This window comes from Lampetra fluviatilis, chromosome 4 (assembly GCF_964198595.1).
Source record: "Lampetra fluviatilis chromosome 4, kcLamFluv1.1, whole genome shotgun sequence".
Lineage (NCBI taxonomy): Eukaryota > Metazoa > Chordata > Hyperoartia > Petromyzontiformes > Petromyzontidae > Lampetra > Lampetra fluviatilis.
In genome coordinates this window covers 2,518,786-2,543,764 of record NC_136278.1, presented here as the reverse complement: position 1 = coordinate 2,543,764, position 24,979 = coordinate 2,518,786, and the positions used below count along the sequence as shown (strand labels likewise).

Sequence of the window (24,979 nt, the reverse complement as noted above, 5' to 3'; positions counted from 1 at the left end):
GTCGCCTCGGTCACGGCCGTCTCGGCCTCGCGCAGCCGGAGCAGCAGCTGCAGGGCTCTGAGCACCGCTCGGGGTCGCCAGCTCGACAGTAGTAGGTCCACGTGGGCCCTGGCGGCCCCGATGGCCTCCTCTGCCCGGGGCAGGACCGAGGTCGCCCGCTTGTACAAAGGCGCGTCCGTGGCGGAGCACCCGGGAGCTCCGCCGGTCGTGATTGAGGCTCTCTGGAGATGGGCGAGGCGTACGAAGGGCGTCAGCTTGTCCGGCCACTCTCGGTAGAGGGCCCGGCAGGTGGCCTCGAACACCGGCAGGATCGTACCGCTGCCGCCGGTGGTGGCCGTGTCTGCTGGAGCGATGTGCGATGGGCACGGGTGCAGCATCGCACGCCAGAGCTGCGCTTCGGCGAGAGTGTGCAGTGTGCCGTTCCAGTCCTGGTGGATCTCCAAAGTCTCCCAAACGGTGGCGAGGACCTCCTTTGGGTAGTTGTGGGCGAGGATGTTGAAATGGGCGATTGCGTCAGCGCTGGTGGTGGTGCTGGTGCTGCTGCTGGTGCAACCAAAAAGGCGAATGATAGCCTCGCGTGTGTTGGGGGCATGATGAACGTCGTCGTCGTCTTCATGATGATGAACGTCATCATCATGATGAACTTCGTCTTCATGATGATGAACGTCATCATCATGATCATCATCATGGTGAACTTCTTCATGATGATGAACGTCATCATCATGATCATCATCATTATGAATTTCGTCTTCATGATGATGAATGTCATCATCATTATGAACTTCATCATGATGATGAACGTCATCATCATGATCATCATCATGGTGAATTTCGTCTTCATGATGATGAACGTCATCATCATGATCATCATCATTATGAATTTCGTCTTCATGATGATGAATGTCATCATCATTATGAACTTCATCATGATGATGAACGTCATCATCATCATGATCATCATCATTATGAACTTCGTCTTCATGATGATGAATGTCGTCATGATGATGAACGTCATCATCATGATGATGGCGATGTTCATCATGATGATGGCGATGTTCATCATGATGATGGTGATGGACATCATGATTGTCGTCCTCGTCACGCATCTGAAATTGCATTTGCTCGATTGGACGTTCTACAGGGGAGTTAACGAGAGAAGAATAAAAACATATTATTAAAATATGCCCGCGTAAATTGTGTTAGCCTCAATCGTAAAGCCCTCACCTTGTGGAACTGCAGTAAAACACAGTAAAAACATATACACGTTTCCCTTGTTCAACCAGGTGTATTGCACGATTTAAATAGATATTGGATTAAACAACCCCACGGCAAACGTGACCTTTAACACACGTAGGCTTTCGCCTACGTCAGCATATAAACAACAAAACACAACATCACGGCACTGAACTGTATTAAAGTTGCACTTGCCTGCGTTGTTCGTTGCGCCCTGGATGCTGGCCGTTGGCTGTGATGCTTGATATGTCATCTTTAAGCCAAGCTGGCGATAATAATAATAATAGCCAGCTGACGGTAGTTGTGAAAAATACAGGACCTGGCTTGTGATACCCTAAAGACGTTTAAGCAGTTCTGTGTCCATCACTGCCCTTGGGAGACAAAACGGGGGAAAACCACCTCGTGGTTTCAAATGCGCTGCTGTTTTTAGACGCGGTTGCTTCGTAAGTTTCCCCTTTTTGGATGACTCCCTCGGCTCAACAACTCATAAACACCAAAAATTAGCTGTCATTGTACATCAGCCGTGTGCTTTTGTAATATTTTTCGTACAGTAATATGAAGAAACTCTGTGTGGGGGAATACCAGAACAATAGTTGTGATTGTGCTAAATGAAATACATGCACAAACAGACATTTCATGCGTTAACTGTATTTCTCCAACTCTGCCATTGAGAATGATGTGTCGTATCTCTCGTCTCGTTTAAATACAGTACAGACAGTCATTGATTTTTGTCAGCCGCTAAGTCAGTCCACTGCTGGATGAAGGCTTGCCTGTACCATGCTGGTTCATAGGGGTTGTTTGACCATACTTTAATTCGCTGGTTAGTGCCTAGTGCCTATTGGGACGTAGATTTCACTATCCGTGGCCAGGAATTGAACTCTGCTCGCGCTCGGTTCAGAGGCGTGTGTCGACTACTTGTACAACTTGCTCCAAACACCTAACGTTGAGTTGTCCTTCCCCGCACCTCCAATGGCACGGTTGGCTACGTACGGTGCGAAAGAAGTTCAACATAGATAATACGCTTGCTTGTATAGATTCATTTTTTGTACATTCCTGGAACCCCTTTCATAACGATGCAATCAAAACAACACACGCCAAAAAAAAAATCAAGTTGTTATGTTTATTTGTTTTCAAATATATCTATCATGATAACCATTTGAACAGTGCAAATTACAGCCAGTGTATGCATGTATTCAGACAATTCGTAAAACGACAGCAAAGTAGAACAGCACTTCTGCCTTACTCGCGTCACGTTCGTGTCTACTGCTATGTGGGTTTATAAAAAAAAGAACATGTAGCCACCGGAGCGTGTTGCTGGCATACTTTTGGAAAGGAAAGACTCCGTTGATGTTTTGTTGTGCAGATATGGAATGTGAGAATAAAGTAGCCAGAGCCACTCAAAGGCCCATATCACAATGTGACCAACCAGCAATTGTCTCACTCTTAAATTAATTAAACATTGCACACCACGTTGAGACTTGCAAACAATGGCACAGTAAGTTCCACTGATTATGAGAATTACTAAAACTACCACACAGGAGCTGTGAAGGTGAAATGCCAGTACATTATTGTTAGGGCACATTTTTGTCATTTTCAACCCTGTTCCTGTTATTTTGACGAATATGGAACCCGTTGCTCTGCAATCGAAAGTAAGAGATGACTATCATTGTCATGCTCTTTCCATAATCCTCCTGTACTCGGAACACTGAAAATAATGTTTTTTTTACGCCGTTAAATGTCAAGATAATATGTGTTGTGAGGTTTAAAAAAATAGTTTCTAGGATTGACAGAATATCCCGGTAAAACAATTACAAATTTAAAAGTTACAGTAATTTTAAAGGAACCGTGTCAACATTTTGTATTCATGACTCCCACCTGTTCCGCGTTGCTATCTATTAAATATCTTCTATACTTTCGACATTCCAATGCATAATCAACGTTTTTGGGTTTAGATCGCGTTATTTATAAATGTGTCGTAACCCTCCACCACCCGACACGGCCAATCAGTAAAAAAGTGTCACGTTGACAAAAAACAAATAGTTCACTGCTTTAGCCCACCGGTGTGTTGAAGCGTGAAACCACAACATTTACAATTTGAGTACGACGTTTCGCTGGTAATTGCATCCAGCATCATCGGGCAATTCGCCAGAATGGTGAGGCTCTGCTGTGTCTCCCGTTCTTATATAGAGCAGCAGCAGGGTGACGTCATCATTAACTCATTGAATTGCATTCCAATGCAATTCAATGTGTATTTGTTAGACGGAAATCACGTGTAGCCAGTTACCCAGCTATCTTCCGTGGCAACGACCCACAGCCACTAACAATCGAATTATTGTTGGGGTGGAGAGGAGCTCAGCCAGCAGCCAGCCAGGAAGCTCGAGACGTAGATTGTTATAAATTAGATTGCGATGCATTGGCTGTAAGACTCGGAATATTGTGCGGTCTATCACGTGTGTTCATCTACAAATCAACATTTCACATCTTAAAGTTTAAAATACCATCTGAATCTATTAAAAAAGAAATAAAGCTACACGACGGCCGTCGTAATTGCAGGTCTACGTTATATATATTGGTGTAAGTCTAACGCTACTCGGCTTCATGTAAATGTGCTGAGTGAATGTGGACCTCTACGGCCTGTGACTGCTAACTGATCATTGCTCCACGAGCTGATTGCGCGGACTTAGTAATTGTACACCGAGTATTCTACGGTGTGTTCTTAATACTAACACGTTAAGCAATGCTGCAATTGTATGTGCCTTACGCTGTGCGTTAATACATGTACGACAACTTACAACACTTTGTGAATCTACTGTTGGATGAAGGTCACCCCCAACGCTGTGAATTGTTGGACCATATTTCACCGTGGCGGTTTGCTTGAGTTGAAGGAGAGAGGTGGCAAAGAATCGTTTCAGATCTCATTTGCCACGAATGTTCGCCGTGGCTAGGAATTAAACTCGTGGTTCGCTGTCACTACGATGGACCCGATAGCATTACTTTCATTCGTGGCCATGGCTAATATCAGTGCCCGAGTGATATCTGAACAGGTCTTGGTTCTGCTACCTTCATCAACCTATACTTACCAGCGTGGTGAAGTATGGTTGAACAACTGCCATGACAGACACGGTGTGAGCAGCCCTTCATCCAGCAGCGTATTGACAAAGCACTGTCAAATCTAACTTCACTGCAATGCGTATGCATTGGGCGACAGGGTTTTTGGTGGTGACCTCAAGTAAGGTGATACTTTTTCAGCTGCATTTCTGGTTTGATTTCACAATTGTACATTTTTATTTGAATAAAAAGCAATGTTTGCTGGACTTTACTTTACACTGCTCTAAGAATGGTGTTGATATGATGCTAACCCTACTTCATCCGTGCCATTTGTCAGTTACCAGGGGTAAGCAAACCAAGATAAGCCATAACGTCGGCATTACCCTTCTTGAGACAAAAAAAACAGCCGAGTAAATATTCAAGCTTATTTTAGGCCCCTCAAGTAATTTACAGGGTGATCCATTTTTAGATACCCAACTGAGATAATTGGTACATCTACGTTTCGAGAATATTTTTTTTTTTTCAAAGCCTCGAAACATCTCCAACCATTCTCAATAATCAACTTATGAAATACTTTAACAACTCTTCTCGGTAAGATACGGAGCCGTTGCTTTCACAATATGCATTCAGCTGTTGAGAAGAAAGGGAGTTATAAATGAGTAGGGTGTCTACAAATGGATCATCTACTTTTCAGGATGTCGTAAATGTATTTTAAACTTGTAATGTTGTTCAGTGCTGTGTTTTGCTTAGTACACGTTGTACCTGTTAATAACACAGTTTATATTTAATTGAAGTACTTTCTTGCACATGTATGTCATGTCTCTTAGTTGTTTTCTCTCTCAAAAAGTATAAATTTCAGTTTGTTACATGCCAATTATATCGATGTTCTAGCTTTGAATTTTTGGTAACCTAATTCAAATTCCATACACACATGTTAGACATTCTGAGGGGATAAATAATCCCGTATATGGAGGCTAGAACACAAATATAATCCAGTATAGTGTTTTTGGCACGTACAGAATGTATACTCGGTGATATTTTTGTTTTAGAGGTGGTTAACAAGTTTAGACTTCTAATATAAAACAGAAATGGTGTTTTGGCAGACTACCCACAAGTCCAATAAAAGCTCACTTATTTACTCATTTTTTTTACCAACAGACTGCTTTTAGACAAATGCCACTCGTTTCAGAAATATCCAAACTCCACAAACACAGCCGCTTATTCTCCACAACCGACATAGGCTCCAAAGAAAGAGCCCTCCACCCACCCACCCACCTCACACCAACTCATCGTCAGCCGCGACACGACGTCGCGGGCGCGAGACGGGCAGGGGGCAAGGTGGCTTTGCTCGCATTCTCGTGAAGGTCTCATTTGTCACTGAGCGTCTTCGCTCAAAGCGTCTCGATCCAAATGATGGGGCTGTGCGTGTGCGCCCGGCTGGTTGGCTGGCGAAAGCTCGCGATGAAGAGACGTTTTTTTGGCAGGAGCCCAGCTGCTGCCACAAAATATAATGTTTTGTTTTCATACTGACAGAGATAATGTCACGGTGTGGCATGGATAAGGCATAGCGACAGCTGGGGGCGGGGGGGGGTTGTGGGGGCACGACTCGTAATGTCGGCAGACCGCGTGTCGCGAGCATCCTCCGACTGACGCATAGACCCCGATCGCACTTGGGCAGGACCTACGTGACTTCCTTGCGAACATGTGAGCGAGTGTGATAAATCGCGCAAGCGGGTACCAGTGCTAAAAATGGCAATGTTACGTACGCGTGAACGTCACGATACAAACCGCCCGCTAATTCGAAATTTCAACCAGCGCACTTCCCTTTCTTTGCGTTTACGGCCGACCCAACGACCAGACGGTTTGGTCCCAGATGACCAACACCTCCGCCAAAAGCGGCGTCTCAAGGAAAGGCTCGATCCGCGCGCTTGCAGAAAAATGCCCCCCCCACCTCCTTTCCCTCGCCACCAAATTCTTCCGTCCGTTAGCAAAACACGGCATGCATGCACGTGTCACGCACCCGCCTGCCTTTTTTTTGCAAAGCGTAAGAAACCTGTTCAGGTTTTAAATAAAAAACGTGTGAATGTGCCGCCGCCGCCGCCGCCGTGAGGCTGCACGGGGGAGCCACGGCGTTCACTTCTCCGGCGACGCCTCATGAAATCTGCAGGTTCTGGAAGACGGCCATTGAGCGCATGATGTTTTCATCCTGAACACAAGAGTGCATGGGAGAGCAGAGGTCACAAAGTTGAATTAATTCGGGGGGGTGTCACATTTTGGGCCACCGTTTGATGCTTTTACTTGGGCCTCAGAACTCTCACGGGAAGTTAAAGTTCCAATCTAAGCCATCTGAAACCAGCAAACACGGTGTGTATTAAAGGGCACCGCTTTTTAATAATTGCTGTTGACTGTTCTTAAAAAATATTTGTAGTTTTTTCGATACGTTTATTCCAATTGAAGTAAAGTTGAAATATGAGAAAAAGTATCCGTATGGTGATCATGTAGAGCAGTACTCGACCACATTTCTTCTATAATGCCCTGTGGAAAGACGACTTCGTCGAACTAATTCTGAAATTGCTTCACGTCAAAGTATGTATTTTATCCACTAGGGGCCACACTATCCCCACGTCCTGTCACATGGCAGTCAAAACACCCAAAGTGAAGAACCAAATTGGGGATGTTTTGTGTGGTCTCTGCGGCCGGGCTAATGCTTCACTCGAGATCCCCGTTACTCATAGTCAGCTGATCCCGTGATTGAAACGCGCAATGCCAGCTTCGTACTCTAACTCCTAAGCCACGTGCTCACCTCTGACTGTTGTTGCCCTGCTCCAATGAGTGATATTAAATGAGTTTTGCTCCACCCTCTGAGAGGTAGCGGCCAAACGTTTTGCGAATGTGATGCAATATTTAAAATGTGCAGGCGTGCACTCATTACATTATAAGTAAATAATACATGAACTCCAGCCTTTCTTAAATCCACAAATGGACCAACGGATGAAGGCCTCCACATACCATGTGGGTCAATGTTTTTTTTAGCTACCATACTTCACGCTGGTGAAGATGGGGGAGGGCATGACTGTTTTTCTTTTAAAATGTCAATGATATACACCGGTATATAATGTCTTTTTGGATTTGTGCCTCACATTTTTGCAGGCCTGCATGAATTCTTCTATTGACACAACCCCATCCTTGTTTTGATCCATCTTCTGTTAAGGAAAGAAAAGTTCGTTTCACATAAACCACATTCGTTTTCAAGGCAAATAACGAAGATCTTCAACATTTCCCATCAAAACAATCGTGAGTTTCGTACCAGAAATGGAACATTCTGCGAAGAGCTGCCGTTGCGTTTACGCGAAACTAACAACGGCTTTGATTTTTGTTTTCGGGCAGACTTTTAATGAAGGAGTTTGGAACAGACGGTGGCAGAGAGTGAGAGAGGAGACGGCGTTAACGGCGTCGTTACCTGGAAGAATTTGTCAACGTGCTCCTCGGGAGCGCTCATTGGCACCGTGGAGTACGTGCCTCTGCCCATCATGTCGTAGATGGATTTTATGATGTCGTTCATTTCCTGCAGCAAAAGGACAAGTGTGCTGATTGTAAATCGCGCGGCAGGACAAGCGCACACTTTACACTATGAATGCGCGGCTTCGATATTGCACGTGCTAGGTAACACGTTTGACGCGTCTCAGCGGCGCTGTGTCTGAAGGCGTGGGAGGCATACAAAACAGCTGGCCTAATCACACCCATGTAGAGTAGGTAATGCAACTGTCATCGTGACCTGCAAAGTTGTAAACGGTACTATTTTTTGCTTCTTTTACAGACCATGAACATTTGGAGTTTGCATGTTCTCTCTCTCTCCCCCTGATCACGTGGATTTTTTTTCCGGGTCCTCAAAATTTCCCCTCCACATTTATAAATATGCGTTTGTAATATTTGGCTGCCATCAATTTCCACGTGTTGAAAAGCCACTTCGTTGAGCTATCATTTGTGGCCAGGTCGCTTGTGAAAAAAGAGCTATGTATCTCAGTGGGCCTTACCTGGTAAAATAAAAAAAAAACTAGTTTTAGTTTAGTATTCTTTAAAGTGGCGAGGTGATGTCAATACAGCGCTGGATTATTGAATCTCTGCGTTGAATTTTTTGTATTGTTACCCCCTCGTGTTATTTAGGTACGCCGTTTCCTCCCATACACCAAAAACTCGTTCCTGGAATTGGCCAAATATCCAAATGCCGGATCCTCTTTAAAAAGGGTTGAGGCTATGTGAGGCTTTTCTGCGTAAAAACGTGCATGAATGTATAATTTAATCATGGTGCGATTCAAATATTTATATATGATGTAACTTCGCATTCACTGCGCGTCCCAAAAAATAGATTTCATATTATTATTTTTTCAGTCAATCTGCATCGTTGGGCCACTGTTGGCATGTATTTGGACAAAAATCGTCCAAACGTCCCATGTTTACTGAGTTGTTCAGAACACAATAAAATGGGACGTAATAAAAAAACATATGATTGCCGTATGACAACCAAAAATGTAAGCCAGAAACTATGCCTGCCTTATCTCAATACAAGCGCCTTGACATCAACATATTTTTACCTTATATTTAAAACCGTAGATATTCTTGGACTACACAACTGCTGTTTCTCTGCACAAGTCGTATGGCATGCAGTGGCACACGTAGCCAACTGCCGCCCATCAAGACCGTTGACATGTGGCACCAAAGCAATTCGCCGGCTTTACAGCCAAGCACCGCTGAATGGCTCCACATCGTAGACATCAACGTTCAACGTCTGTTGCTCTTACAAATGTCAGTTGCTCATCTCTGCCACACGTAGCGTGGAGGAAGAAGAATGGAGGGCATGCGGTTTGCACTGTAGAGTTCGTTTCGTGCGTGAGCACGGACATCACCTCCTTGGTGATGTAGCCGTCCTTGTTGATGTCGTACAGGTTAAACGCCCAGGTGAGCTTGTCGTTCAGTGTGCCACGCAGCAATATCGACAGCCCGGTCACAAAGTCCTGCAATCGTCGGGGCACCAAAGATACAAAGATCCCCCCGCATAGCCTTGAATAGACCTGTTGGGCCAAGTTCTGTTAGCAAGTAGCACCTATGAAGGCCAGCACGGCACACGAGGTAAGTGGGTGGCCAGCACCACGCCCAGCTGCCTTTTTCTCCCTAGTAGTGATGTTTACACACCTCACCGTGTACTCATTTGAGGCTCAGTCGACCTAGGGCAGGCCCAGAACCGGTTCAGATAATTGTCATTGGTGTTGACCGTGAGCCGGAATCAACATTGGATCGCCGGGTTCGTAGCGCAGCGCACGAACCGCTGCTTGGGCCTGGAGATTCCTCGTTTTCATGACCAAATTGATTCCATTTGAGATCCATAACCAGGTCCTCGGGTTGCCACCCATCCGGCTTTTCCCAGGACAACATTATTTTTGGGACAGTTGCCCTTGGAAATCTGAACATTTTCCTGGGATTATTAAAAGTCCCTGTTTTTTTGTCAGCTTAGTAATACACCACTTATTGCATTTAGGTCTCTCCTCATTCGGTATTGCGAGATATTATTTTTTATAAAAAAAACTATCCTAGGATTTCCTAAGTTCGTTTTTGCACGTTTTGTACGTTCAAGGTGGCAACCCTACCGGGTGGCCTGGTCTTTGCTTTTCAAACCAAGCCACGCATTAAAGGTGATGATACACCAGGGTAATATTATGGAAATCGTAGCCAGCGATTGCTACCGGCAATAACGGCTGGAGAAACCATCTATTATAGGAAAAACATAGTTGCCAAAATGTGGACAAATCTGATTGCTGCTCCCCCTCGTGGGAAACTTGAATCGCGAGCGAGGTCACATTACTGCCCAAGGTTGTCATGTTCTGGAGACCGTTGGGCATTTTCAACAAACTAATTTTCATTATTGGCTAGACAGACCTCCATCACTCTATGGTATTGCTGTCCCAAGTTGGCAAATTATCTCAAAGTAGTACATCGCCAGTGACAATTGCTGGAACAAAATTTCCATCAGATTTCGCCGAGTGTGTCATAACCTTCGGAGCCGAGCTGACCACGGAACCAGCCGCGATTTCAACGGGGTCAACGTGGAAGCGGGATACGCACCACGAGATGAGGTTAACTTCTCGCCCGCATTGTTGTTTAAAAACACAAAGTGAAAATTACCAAAAAATGCAAGAGTTTAGCTTCAAATTGTCTAACTTAACACGTGCCTATGTTAAACGTGATCAACATATAATGTTGAATATCGCTTCCTAACAAGCAATCAATCCTTACTTTACGTGCCAATATCGCTCAATATTAAAGTAGGCATCAGTGTCCATCACAACCTCTGCCCCCTACCCTCACCCCTGGCCATTGAGAGAAGGGCCAGATGGGACGAAGGCTTTCAATGAGAGGGGCCAAGGTCATTGAGGGTGAGGCCTTCCCTCGGTACGAGTCCTGTTGCTGACTCTGGCCCATTTACTGGGCCAGCTGGGCCCTGTTCCCAGTGGACATGGAAAGGACGTATCAGCTCCACGCGGTCGTTTAAAATCATCCCGACTTATTGCGAGCGCGGGGAATTTTGCCGAGACTTGATTGCGTGCCCCACACAGCAATTACACTCTTCGTCTAATGAACTCGGTAGATAACTAATTTTGTTCGTCTTATCTCCCCGTTAAAATGCGCCACGCAGAAATTCTCATTTGGTGCGGTCACATCTTGATAACGCCCGCAGTGGGACACTGATGTAGTATGTGGAAAGCGCACAATGCGTTTTGCCTGATTATAGTGTTTATAGGCAGTGGCATATAATTGTAACAAAAAATATATATATACGTAACACATAATAGTATATCTTTCAATATCAGCTTCGCACATAGCGTTTATGTAATTTTCACGCAGAGAGGGTCTCCCCTGAATAGTGTTTGACCTCTGCTATTGCACGATACCCCACTAAAGACGATGAATCAACATCTCACATCCTGCAGCGCGTGCACATGCCGCTCTCGCGTCAATCCGCCGGTGGATGAGGGCATCCCCTCCACACCACGTGGGTGGTGGGGTTTTCATTTGAGAGTGCTTCTTCACACGCTGGTGAGTGGATGTTCGGGCGGGGGGGGGGGCAGCAGTGACTGTGGGACACCGCAGGGGCCCGACAAATGGGCTTCTGCTGCACTGCCCTCTGCTGACAACCCTCTGTGAAAAATAATAATAATAATAGAAATAAAATAATAATAAATGAAAATACATCAATTAAATCACGACGTTTCGGAGGCAACACAAGTCTCTGTACGAAACAGTAAATTTAGCTGTGACGGTCCCACCTGAAGACGGAGACTTGTGCTGCCTCCGAAACGTCGTGATTTAATTGATTTATTTTCATTTATTATTATTATTATTATTTTATTTGTATTTTTTATTTTTATTATTTACCTACGTGACTTTACCGAAAAAACCTAAGAGTATGAATCCTTGCAGTCACGAAAGTTTCAAATCTAGAATTAAACCCTCTGTGATCCTCTAATTCGGATGTAAAATATAATTATCGACTTTGCATTGTAAGGAGAAAAAAACCCCACGTGGCTACCGTTAACCATGACAGGACGGTAGAGCTTATGAAAAAAAAAACACTCTAACGTCAACCAATATTTCAGCTCGCTTTAAAAAAAACAAGAAACGAGGTGGGGGGCGGGCGGGGGGGGTGAGATGCCACGAACGCAGCGGAGTGAGAGACATCCGCTGCTTGCCCAAGCGGCGACCGTAATAACGTTGACGCACGGACGGGCCCTCCGTCACCGTAATCGCCTCCCCCACCCCGCCTCCTCCTCCCCACCAACCACGCGCCCGTTCGCACGGTCAACGGCGGCAGCCGCCGGAGCACCTCGAAGTTGAGCGATCCGCTGTGATCCTTGTCGAAGGCATTGAAGAGATAGTGCGCGTAGGTGCTGGCGTCTGGCAGACGACACGCGGGGAGGGCGCGCAGGCAGAGAGAGATAGAGAGAGAGTTGTACGCTCCCGTGGCTCGCAACGTTGCGTGGGTTGGCGACGGGTTAAGTGACGGTTATCAATCATTTGAGTGCTGCTGAGAATGTGTACACTCGCTCTTGCCTAGTGGGGAGCGGTGGCGCAGCGGTTAGCGTGCTCCGCTACAAACCCGGCGAGCCGAGTTTGATTTCCAGCTCACGGCCACCATTACCAGTGATGGTTGTTTGAACTGGTCCTAGGCCACCTCTAGATTTACTCAGGCTTAAATGAATACCTGGTGCGATGTGTAAACATCGACGGTTAATACCCCCCCCCCCCCCCCGTGACATTAAATTCTGAATTCGATGCCCTTTAAACAGTGGCAGTTTGTTCGGCCTCGGGTGTTGTTAGGACCTTGGTTAGGGCATTGCAAAGGGCCTTAGTGCTGGTCACCCACCACACCTTGTATGTATGTTGAACTTCAAGGCTATACGGGGGATCTTTGTCTTGTTTGTGTGTGCAGCCGTTCCTACCTCCTTGCGGGAAGAACTGTGCGTAGATTTGTTTGAACATCTCCTCGTCTACGAGGCCCGTGGGGCATTCCTGCGGGAGGCAAGAGCATTGGGGGACAGTTTTAATGTGAACTTGAAATATCTGTACGTTGAACTTCGGTGCCAACCGTGCTAATCGGAGGTGCATATACAAATGACTCGTAAAAATGTGTCGTTATAAAACATTTTTATTTGAAAATTTTGGTCGATAACGTCGGCCAACTGTATTTTTCGACGAAGTGAATATCACAAATCATTAGGCGTATAACATTTACTAAATTGACTTGGCTATTTGAAATGTATCCAAAATTAAATGGAAATTATACTTTGAGGTTCATGCACAGATTGAAAAAGAACGAACAGGGGAGAACAAAAGAGGCAAACAATACAAACGAGACAACAACAACAACAAAAGATCGAATCGCATCGCGACCTCGAATTGTGACAATGTATCATCTTGAAGAGGGGGGTGGGGGAGCGGAAGAAAAATCTTCACCACATCACGAAACAAGCGGTGCGCGCGTGGGAGAGCCGTACGTTCTTGAAGCCGCGGTAGAGGATCTGCAGCTCTTTGCGGTTGAACTTGGTCTGCTCCTGCAAGATCTCGAGCCCCTCCGGACGGTGGCACACGGGGGACAGCTCCAGGTCGTCCTCCGTGCTCTCTGTGGGAACAAAGTCCGAGCAGAACGTGAGAGCGCACAGGATGGCTTCAAGGGGAGCTGATCGGGATGCCCCTCTGATTGCTTTTTGTATTCATCCGATCAGTAGCGTAACTTGCGTGGAAGCAGGCAGGGGGTGCCTTGCCCCCTCCCCCCTCCTCTCCGTGGTGGCCAAAGCAATGAGTTGGGGCCCCCTTGACAACCACCATGAGAGCTGTCGTGGCTGCATTTTGCGAATACAGAGCGACCCTCTAGCGTTAAATGTTCGAGACCGTGAGCGTAATGATGTGACTAGGCGAGAGGAGCCGCGAAATATAATCGCCTGGGTGCGACTATGCGAGACAAATCAAATCTTGGGGCCCCACCGAACCGATTGCCACAGTTACGCCACTGCATCCGATCCGCTGGCAGCGAGTGCCTTGCCTACCCAGAGGCTTCCAGTGGTGTGGAGTAGCATCGGCTGCATAGGAGAAAGGATTCATATGCGAAAGTCTCTTGTCCAATCGACCGCCCTCTTAATAGTTAGGCAACTGGGCCACCCAGACCGTGGGCCCCGGTGTACGGCAGTTGCACTGCTTGGACGCGAAACAGCTGCACCACTGGAGGCTTCAGAACATGAGGCGGTAATTTGTGGTATGGAAGTGTTTCCAAATCGCACGCGGCTGCATGCCAAGTTGCATTGAGCGGCCTGGAAGATGGTGTTATTTGTTTACTTCATACGTTGTGTGGTGTTCGGTGGTCTTAAAGGAGGATGGGCAGGCAAGGAGTGCTCGCTTTTGAATTCAAGTGGAATCCAAAAAAAAACCATGGGGCACGTGCCGATCACACTCCAGCTTGTTTGATCGCAGAGCGAGAGTTTGCAATGTCTGGAAGCATGCACCGTTAGTTTCGTCTTATTTTAACGGATAAGCAAAGACTGTGGCCCAGAGACTTTAGCCGAACGGTTCATGTAGCTAGCCTCTGCCTGCCGCTGTCTGCGTGGGGTGAATGGTGTCAACCGAGACGACTGACCACTTAGTCAAGGCTATGCCCGCGCATGCAGAGTCGGAAGAAGCCACTTTGTGTCACTTTGCCGCGTGCGTGCGTGCGGTGTGGCGAATGGGCAGGGCGTGCAAGAGGAACAACGACATGCACGTGACCGTCGTGTTAAAAAGAAAATAAAAACCTGTTGTTGTTGTTGTTGTTTAACATTCGAGTGATGCGAGGTGCGACAGCGAGTGACGGGAGACAGTACAGACGGTGCACAGCAAGGACACGGAGTGCGGCACAAAACGACTGCTCCCAACTGCCCCTTCGCCAGGCGGGGGTCACTCGTCGATGACCTTTTACGTTTTGACAATGCAGCTGGAGGACCTATAGGGTACGTGCTGGGGTTGTTTGTTGTTTGTTTGTTTTATTTTAAAAACAAACGTTACTCGGCAAAACTTTACCGGATGCATCTTGCCGCTAGTTTTTCGTTCAGATTATATTCATGCCCGTTTCATATGTCCTGAATAATAATAATTACGTGCGTTAATGACCATGTAACAATTAATCAAAGAGTTGATAATTACCCCCTAAATAATAATAGTTTTATTATAATTAATTACGTAATGTTTTATTCGGATAGGTAGTCTGGAAGGCCCAAAAGGTAGATGGACCGGAAAACAGCCTAATTTTAAGAGGTGAAACTCACTGCCTAAAAATAATCATTTCCAAATAAAACAATACAGGTTTTACATACTGCATACGTAAAACAAGAAATTAATTGCGCAGGTTACTAGAAAACACTGCATAACTAGAAAGTGAACATCTTTACCCTGCGGAGGTTTGCAAACTCTCACTGACGCCGAGTTTATTGGCCTGGCACGCTGCTCTGCCCCCATCGTCCTTGATCCGTGACTCATGATCAAATTTTACAGCTCCCTATTCAACACTCCTCAACCCATCCCCCCACCTCTGCCAACCGCTCACTACCCCGAGCGCCTATAATTTACGTAACTCCCGACCAATAGTAATAATAATAAAAGAGACAAAGTGCAGTAACTAAAGAAATAAATGAACACAAACAAAATAGTAGCGAAGTAAACAATACAACGAGGAGATGCAGACGTTAGACGCGTGGACGCATGACACGTTTTTTGTTTTAAACCGGAAACCAAACTTGCTTTGACCATTCGACGAATTATTGGAGCGGGCGCAAGCAATACATTTCAGCAACCGCTGCTTAATGGTGCAGTGCCTGCCGTCAGAGCGCGTGCCCTTCCCTATGGACACAGGCAGCAAGAGAGAGAGAGGGGTTGGGGGGGGGTAGAGGGCATGGGGGACGTGGGGCACACAGTGGCATGGAAAAGCCACGCACAAATCCCATGACAACTCACAGCGGAGTCCAACTGGCATGCGACACAATATTTGTTGAGTGAACAAAGATCAGAGTATTTTAATTGTCATGTTAATATATATATATTTTTTTTACATGGGGCAAACACTTGCAGCTCGTCACACGTAAAGAGACGTCGTATGATAGTAACATTTTTTATTGAACATTTTTTATGGCAAGCTACGCACAAAGCCACGGGCCAACTGGTATATGCACACGAAGCTCTTGCCAACAAGAAATATTCAATTCGCGATTTCGTTTAAAATGATATACACCGTATGTTGTGCATGGAAACAAAGAATAATTGAAAATTGTCTTAACAAAGATGTCTTAGGCCAATTAAATGCACAGTTGTAGTTTGGTTGTTCAACATCTTTACAATGAAGTTGTATCGATATTTTTCTTGTTGCATGAACCGTGACATTAGTTCCAATATAAAGCAATGTGATGCACTCTTTTTCAATCGTACAATACGCCGACGTTTGCCGCTCCTCATAGATAAAGTATTAACAAAATCCTCCGTATAAAATACGATGAAAGCGTACTACCGTCCATTCGATGGACATCATAAAGCCACCGCATACGTCTGTTACAAACGTAAACATTTCATGGCTATTGAAGTGGCCGTTAAAAGGTGTTGACCTCTAAAACCACGGAACATTGTGGTGGGGGGGGACGGGACGTCCTGTCAATATCCGTGCGCTGTGGCAATCAGCTGCTGCTCATTCTGCTGAGCACAGCATTCTCCCTGTGATCAAAATCTGGCGACAGAGGCTGGGAAAGCTTTGTGCCGTTATCACACGGAGGGTGCGGGCGGGGGCACCGCTCCCCCCCCGACTTACATGCAGCACTTGGAGATGTGTCGGAAAACGCGCATCTTTATTTATTTTTGTATGTGGGTTTTGTGTTGTTAAAGGCCAACGCAATTAAACGTAACTTTGATCGCTTAATTCGCTTCCACGCCAGCGAGTAATCACGGCAATGCCAATGAGAGATCTTATTTTGAGCTGAGGTCACATCAACGTGATTTTGTGTTTGTTTGTCTTAAAACATTGACCCCAAGAGAGGCTACCGCACACGTTGCTACCGGATGCAAATACCGTTTTCGTGCGTTTATTCAGCAGCACTTTGCTGCTGCTGCTGAATAACTTTGCTGCTGCCGAATAACCTCAGACAAAGACCCCCCCTCGTTTAGCCTTTAACAGACTGTAGAGGCCGGAACGGCGCACGAGGCCGGCGCCACGCCCGACCGCCTTTGTCTCCCCAGTAGAGATGCTTACACACCACACCAGGTACTAATTCGAGGCTGAGTCGACCGAGGGGAGGCCCAAGACTTTAACATTCATCGACAGTCAGCCAAAATGAGCCAGTGTTGTGGGGACGCGGGGACCTTCGGCACCAAGCTATTGTGGAGCCTCTTCCCATGCCTCATGGTGTCATAGCTCCCATGTGAAAGCCCTAACGCAGAATATCCCTGGGATTGTTCTTCCACGAAGCTCATGGCCCACCATGAATTGCATCCACCGCACAAACCACGGCAGCAGATGCGCATAACCTGATGCGCAAGTGGAAAATTAAAAGCTTTCCGGTAGTGTGGCTACTGTGGTCATCCAGAACAGACGGTACCACGCATAACGATGCAATGCCCGATCCACAAATACGACGGAAACATCGCGGTGATGAACTACTCCTGATGCGGTTATCTGTGCTTGACCACCTGAATGTGAAGTTGTTGCTTTGCATCTACTACATCAGCGGCCATACGAAAGAAGAGGAAGAAGCTCCCAGTAAATCCTGAACCGCGAGGGTTTTTGGATTGACCGCCAACGGACAACTACATCAGTGGCTATCAGTTCCAATTTTGTGGACAACAATTAAAACACAAAGCCCCAGGGCGAGGCGTGCACCTGCCTGAATTATACAAGACACCTCCTCCCGTCAGGCCCAACAGCCAGTGGCTTGCCTGCCCTCTGGAATCCCTCGGAGGAGGCGTGGGGGTTAATGAGACTGTCGGTACCTCTGTGAATTACCGTTTGCAAAAAGGGCAATGACAAAAATAGACAATAACCCCCCCCCACCAACAAACACCCCCTCCCCAAAAAAGAATAAACACAAAGGGAGGTTAACTGCTGCCACATTGACTAAAAGAAACGATCAATAAATAATATGGTTCACCCATGTACTGGAACAAATGGCGAAGATTGAAAACGAGGAGCAAGGTTGCCGAGATATTTGGTGTCGGTATAGATCGTGGTCCAGCGTGACCATGCTTTGCTTCGCACGATTTTAACTTCTGAATTTCGTTGAAATTGGGCACAGCGCCAGTGTAATAGTCTGTGATCATTCTTACGTTAGATTTTTTGTGGAATAGTTTGGCGCAAGAGCTTCCAGTGCTTTACACCATGGGGCTTGGCGACAAATTTTATGTTTTCCAATTACCAGTTTTTAAATCGGCATTTGAATAGTTATCTAATACTAGCTATTGGGCAACAGAGAAACAACTTAAATAACAAAGAAGCATTGCCGAATAAACTTATTCAGATTAAAAAAGTGAAGGTAGAAAAATGTCGCTGACGCGTTGCATTGTGGGATGTTTAGTTTTGTGTGTGTGTGATGGCAAATGGCAATCCAGTTGGCAAGGCGTCGTGTCGTCATCACTGAATCGCCGGCAGGCTATGCGCGCGGAGGTTGCAGCACGGCAATGCCTCCGTGCGCGAAAATTAAAAGTGATGACATTTCCCTCAGCCGTGGCCCTTAATTAACCGAGGGCTTAATATAATTATAATTGTGATAAAGCAACGGCTGCATAAGTGCCCACGTTGTTGGTACTTTGAAGGAAAGCGCCCAAATGTTGAGCAATTAACCCCTAATTGTTCGGCAAATTGATGGTGAAAGATCAGGAAAGCGTGTTCATTTTGTACCCAATTAATTTCCCCCTTCACTTAAGAATGTTTTTCCAGATATCTGAGCGCCAACTCGTATACAACTCAGCGGGTGATTTCTTGATCAGCGTTATTCATTCTTGAAACCCAATTCAAAGTCACAGTGATATCTCCCGCTCAAGCGAACATTCAGACGTTGCTCGTCTCCAGTTTACAGCCCTGAGCCAGTGTGGAAATTCCACATTCCTATAGCGGGGCGAGTTTATTGGGAGGACAACCACAGTATTTGTTTTACACACCCGCGAGGGATGATGGGCCGAGTCAACCCCAAATCAGAGTGCGAACTCGCAAGATTCCGATTGTGAGCCGTTCGCTCGACCGCTTCACAACGCGTAATTGGGTAATTTAAAGTTTAACAACTTGTAAAATTAGCCGATATTAATGTTAAGGGTAAGTAAATGTACGTACATTTAGTAGTTTTTGTGAGCGTGGAAGTGCCCTCTAAAGGACGTTAAACCTTAGACCTTAGAGCCTTTACCTGGAACCGAGTCGGGCTGAAATCATTCTAAAAGAAACCTCCCGTTCCATTCCCTGCCATCCCACGTTGCTGCATTCTCCGGGTTACAAGATGCAACTTTTCCCACCTGTATTTTTTAAACGCAACGGTCAGGGGTGCGTCTTATGATCCGTTGTGTGTATGTGTGTAGGTGTAAACAGATTTGTATAACTTTCTTGACACTGGGCACGTACCTTACTCTCTGGGGAATCTTATATAAGAAAATACGGGAATTAAATGAACAATACCCTTTAACAGCCTTAGTCAATCCGCTGCTAGATGAAGGCCTCCCCATATTATTGCGGTCATTGTTTTTATTGTTATAATCAAGCACTCTAGTCAGTGCGTGACGAATTTTTCTACATCGACATCTATATTTAGCCTATTCGCACTTTGTTGAGTGAGGTGAACGGTTCATACTTTGAGTTAACATTCCGATCTGTTCCATCGTATTTCTTATTCATATCCATAAACGGGCATTAAAAATGCACACACACACACGCGCGCACATCCGCTGCACGACCTGGTTAAAAAATAAGTATTTGAAATTATCGTAAACATCCCTTGATGTGGGTAGTGAGCATCCTTGATTTTAATGCACACCGCACGATAATGTTATGCACGGTGGTCGTCGATAGGTAATTCCCACTCTGGAATAACGAGATGCATCGACTCGGTCACACGGGGAAGTAATTTTAAGAAAGAAAGGAATTTATGCAGAGGCTGTCCAGCAGGTCACGTCTGCGTGCCGTTTCTGCCATCAACCGCATCGACGGTTAATACCCCCCCCCCCCCCCGTGACATTAAATTCTGAATTCGAGGGCCTTTAAACAGTGGCAGTTTGTTCGGCCTCGGGTGTTGTTAGGACCCTGGTTAGGGCATTGCAAAGGGCAGCCAAGAGATTGCTGAGAGCTGCCAATGTTATGGGCTGCTAACTGTTGACCCCTTGATCTAAACCCTGGGTGTTAATCTGGGAAGTGTCTAGCGGATGTTTTATTTTTTTATTATCAGGCGTTCACTGGGCGCGTGTGCACACACGACTTGCATTCCGAAGGTTGCCAGTTTGATTCGATCTCCGGGCGCGGCAGTTCAAACAACAATACGGGCTTCTAACCCCCCCCCCCCGCCTATCATCGCCTGTGTCCACTCAGCAGTACAAATGGGTCCGCCAAAGTGAGTCTATCGTGCGGGTAGCGTGTTGCGGGAGTGAAGTGTGGAGACTCACACCTCCTTTAAGACGTCCGGGCAACGTGGAAAGAGTAGGCCAAAATATCCACGAGACATGCTCCAAAGAGCTCCCTCCTATCTAGCGGACGTTGTTTCCACCAGCAGTGGCGTAAGCATTCAATTACAGAGCTGCACCTCTAACTTTACGCCGAGTGTACGCTGTTTACTGGCGTTTTAACATTTTCAATAGTTGCGTTGCTTTTTTATTACTCTTATTTCTAATATTTAATGAAGCCGTTCACAGTTCAACGAAAATAATTTCACGCTGATTTTTTCCTTCTGTAAGGCGTCTGCTTTATTGTTGTTAGAATGGCAAGGATTGATTGTCGCGTAAGTTATAGTGCGCCGTGAATGCTCCATCAGAGTGAGCAATTTATTTCGCGGGAGGCAAAGCGCGCGATGCATTACGCCGCGCGGGTGGTTTTTTTTCCCGTAAAAATTAAAACGTCAACTTTCGGTGTTGTTGTAAATAAAACCGAGAAAATCCTTCTGCAAAGAAAGAAATAATGTAATTTAAAGTGACGAAACGATAAATTGTGATTAACAACGCGTGCACACCTTGACAGCCGTTGTAATTACTTAGCAGCGGGCCGATGTCCCTTCATCGCCGCACAGCGTAAATCTTCAGCTTTTCATATTGCATTTAGAATGCACTGAACGCGCATTTGTAAACAACAACAACACAACGGAATCGGGGAAGACATTCGGACGCACCAGCAAATGGCTCAGCGGTAATGTTCTCGCGCCCGAACATTAAACCTCGCAATGTCTGTACCCGCGCTCTCTGAAGTGTCAGCCTCATGGAGCTTTGCAAATTTGCACAATAACCACCTGGCGGCCTGGGATGTCCGCTCGGTCGTCTCCACCGTCATCACTCGCAGTCACATCCTCAGTCACGCTCGCAGCCACATCCACCGTCACAGCATGAGCGTGGATGTTTTTTTATTTATTGAAACAATTAACTTCATTTATCAATTTATTTCTTCTGCAGGCGATATGTGACAAGCGTCGTCGATCAATATGACGAGCGCTTTGTAAAAAAAAATCTACTAGTGCGAATAGATAAAAGATTCGTTTGTTTATTTATTTCGCGTTAAAGTCGAGCTGACATGAACTATCAAGCCACGAGACAATGCCAGTTTGTTTTGTATCTCTCCCCCCCCCATCACCCGAATTCATTTATTTATGAGCGTTTATACAGCCTGGCCAGCGAGCTGCGCTGTGGATTAGACGACCCGAGTTCAATTCCCGGTCCGCGACGAACAACAGCGATGAGTGACAAGGCCGCTCCCCCTCCTTCACCAGCACCGCACTGATCGGTGTTGTGAAGAATAGTGACCCCCCCTCCCTCCCATGGCTGACATGGCGTGGGGAAACCTTCAATCCATCGCTGGCTTGAGAATGGATGGAAATTTGTATTATTTTTCAAAACGGAATAACCACTTAATGATGAAAAATAAGAATAGGTTTTATTCTGGACTATTTTTCGGAGCAGGCAAAAATTGTTATTTTCCTGCAACCTCGGGCAATTTAATGTATTATTGTCTGTCATAAGAAAGTGGGCAACGATGAATGCGGTAAGTTTTTTTTTTATTGAAATAAGAAATATGTGTTTATGCACCACGGCCGATGGCAGTGGCACAAACATATTCTGCATTCTTCAAATGCCAAGAGACGTGTTCACCTTAACCCCAGTTGAAATGTGCCTCATTTATTCATGCACTGCAATAAAGATGTATTATTTTTATTTCTACTACTATTGTTGACGGGCGTGGCTTCTGTTGGTGAAGTATATGGCTGTTAGGAAGCCATCAGTGGCTCCCCTATGGTGAAATAGGTATTGCCATCGGAATGTGATATTTCCACCACAGGCTCTGGATAAAGACCGCCCAGGGCTCCAAAGAGTACGCAGATGGATGGAAGTGTGTTTATTTACTTGCTTAATAACGACCCATAACTCTCCGCAAAAAAATGGAATCGTGCGTTTCTACACAGTTTTGCTTTGTGCGCTGAACAGGATGCCGACGTGAGAATGGAGCGCTCTTATCAATAACATACGTCTTCTTGGTTCTTTCGGTAAAGTCACGTAGAAGGGAAATAATGCAATAATAAAAATAAAACATAATAAAATAATGTTCACGACGTTTCGGCCACAACGCAAGCAGCCGTCCTGTTCTTCACCTGAAGAACATCTGTTCTTCACCTGAGGACGGCTGCTTGTGTTTAGGCCGAAACGTCGTGAGAATTATTTTATTATGTTTTATTTTTATTATTTTATTATTTCCCTTCTACGTGACTTTACCGAAAGAACCAAGAAGATGAATCCCTGCAGTCACGAAAGCTTTAAATCGAAACAACAACATACGGTTGTATATGTTTAACGGGCCTGGCACCGCTGATGAGATCCTGAAAGTCAAAACCGGTCCAGAGTTTGCTTGCTTAAGCAAATGCTGGTCGATGACATTGGTCAGGAAGGTGTATCGGCTGATGGACAAAAATATGTGTATATTGTTGTGGCGATGTCAGTTTAACAGGGAGGTTTTCGCGACCAATATGATCCATAATAGAGTTTTTTTGGGTTCGATCGCGTAAATATAAATGTGTCGTTAAACCCGCCACCACCTGACACAGGCAATTAGTAAGATTTGTCACGTTAACAAACATACCCATTCGTTACTAGTACAGCACACCGGTGTGTTGTTGGTAAACCCACAACATTTATAGTTAGGAAGTATGTAAATGTATGTATCTAGTTATTTATTTATTTATTTATTTGTTCCCATTCATACTCTAGAAGAGCCCCGATCCCTCCCCAAAATTCTCAATTTTTTTATCTTGCATTCTTTATTAGACAATTCGGGTTTGTGATTTGATCCAACAATGACATTTCCTTTTGATTTGATTGTCTAGTTTATCGCTTTTATTTTTGTCTGTCTTTCGTGTGCGATTCAACTCGCTCCGTTCGCTTGCATAGAATAGTTAATCGAGAGTAAGCAATACACCCGATTAGGCGCGTGTATTGCGAGCGTAAGTATCGATATGATTGACGAATCGATGCACTGGCACACACACACACTGCAGTGCCTAGGTCGAACCTGGTTCTGCAGTGGGCATTACCTTTTGCTCGCTTGCTTGACATTTAACACAGCCGTGAAATTCGCTGTGCGCCGTCACACCCAGGTGCCGTCATTAATCTTTCACACAAATGACGCCAAAGCGTTGCGTTAATCCGCGCTCGGCCTTTATATTTATCATAAACTGCAAGGAGCACGATGTCGTGTCAACTGCTTGCGATAAAATCACGGCAATGCTTGCAAGAAGCGCACGGGGAAAACATTGCCCGCATCGCTGGAACACGTTTGGGCATTCTGCTGCTGAAACGGAGCCATCCTGAAGCGTCAAGAGATCAGGGCGGGGACGAGCAGCGGCTCCGGCGGCGTGACGACGATCCCTTGTGGGTCTCGGGAATCCGTCATGCCGAGGGCCACGCCATGCATCGCACGGTCATCGAGCGTTACTCCCTCGCGTACGCCGTGGGTCCCCCCCCCCACCCCACTCTGGCGTGGCATGTTAACAATTGCAATTCGAAATAATAATCTTGATTTCGACAGCGTCATTTTGTGCGTTTTCTTTGTTGCCCTATCCCGGCGCCTCCGATTAGCACGGCTGGTGAAGTACGGTGGAAAAGAAGTTCAACGTACATACACGCAAAACCGGTGCTAGTGGAACGGTTAGAACACTGCACTTGCAATGCAGAGGTGACCACGGTTCGGTCCGATCCACGAGCGCGGCCCGTCATTAAACAACGGTGCTAAGTTTATTGAACTCCCCTCCCCCAACCCCGCTTCTGGCGACCCCGCAGTATAGAGATGTGTGCGCTACCGTTAGTTAGTTAGTTAGTTTGTCGAATTGGCAAGTGGCGTGCGGTGGGGTCAAGTGTGGGTACTTCTGCCAGTGTGGAAGAGTCGGACGAACGCTTGCATCGAGGGACTCTCTTGGGCTCCCTTTGGCGGAGACCAAGCAGCGTCACGCGGGGCTGTGCCTCCACCCGACGTTTCGAAGGGAACACGAGAGGCACCCCGAGGCTTCGTTCAGTGAGCTCATCGGTAGCCGAGGAAGCTCTTGCGGCCCTGCAACCCTCTGGAGCACTGCACCTCTGAGCCATCGGGGGGTTGTTGTTTTTTTTGGGGGTCACCTGGCGTATCGGCTCACTCTGCCCGAGCAACGATACTTTCAGGTGACCACGTGGCGGGCAAACACGAAATAACAAAAATTGCCACACTGCTCAAAGGGAAGCCGCATCGACGCGTCTGTCCGTCTGCAGCTGCAGCTGACCGTCTGCGCTTGGCACCGCATGCCTCGTGACCCTTTTGTAATTGACGCGATGTCGAGGCGGAAGCGGTTAATTAAAAATGCAATTTTAGGCGTGGCGGATATCACCGGCTGTAATGGGCTTGCCTAACGCAATCTCTGTTGAGGTTGTTATGTCATTTTTTATATAAGCG

General features: G+C 46.1%; 1 protein-coding gene across 5 annotated transcripts in view; it reads right to left on the bottom strand.

Annotated features, from left to right (window-relative positions):
- Positions 1-2,835: 2,835 nt before the first annotated feature.
- LOC144931475 (A-type potassium channel modulatory protein KCNIP2-like) overlaps positions 2,836-24,979 on the bottom strand; it is a 123,301-nt gene continuing 101,157 nt past the window's right edge. For 4 of the 5 annotated variants that reach the window (XM_078855325.1, XM_078855324.1, XM_078855326.1 and 1 more), the window contains exons 2-8: positions 13,329-13,453; positions 12,774-12,843; positions 12,158-12,228; positions 9,186-9,293; positions 7,742-7,846; positions 7,422-7,484; positions 2,836-6,487 (exon numbers count right to left, since the gene is read on the bottom strand). In XM_078855325.1, the coding sequence (XP_078711451.1) occupies positions 6,434-6,487; positions 7,422-7,484; positions 7,742-7,846; positions 9,186-9,293; positions 12,158-12,228; positions 12,774-12,843; positions 13,329-13,453 (596 nt within the window). In that variant the 3' untranslated portion in view covers positions 2,836-6,433. The remainder of the gene's footprint in view (positions 6,488-7,421; positions 7,485-7,741; positions 7,847-9,185; positions 9,294-12,157; positions 12,229-12,773; positions 12,844-13,328; positions 13,454-24,979) is intronic. The other variant, XM_078855323.1, reaches the window with a different exon arrangement.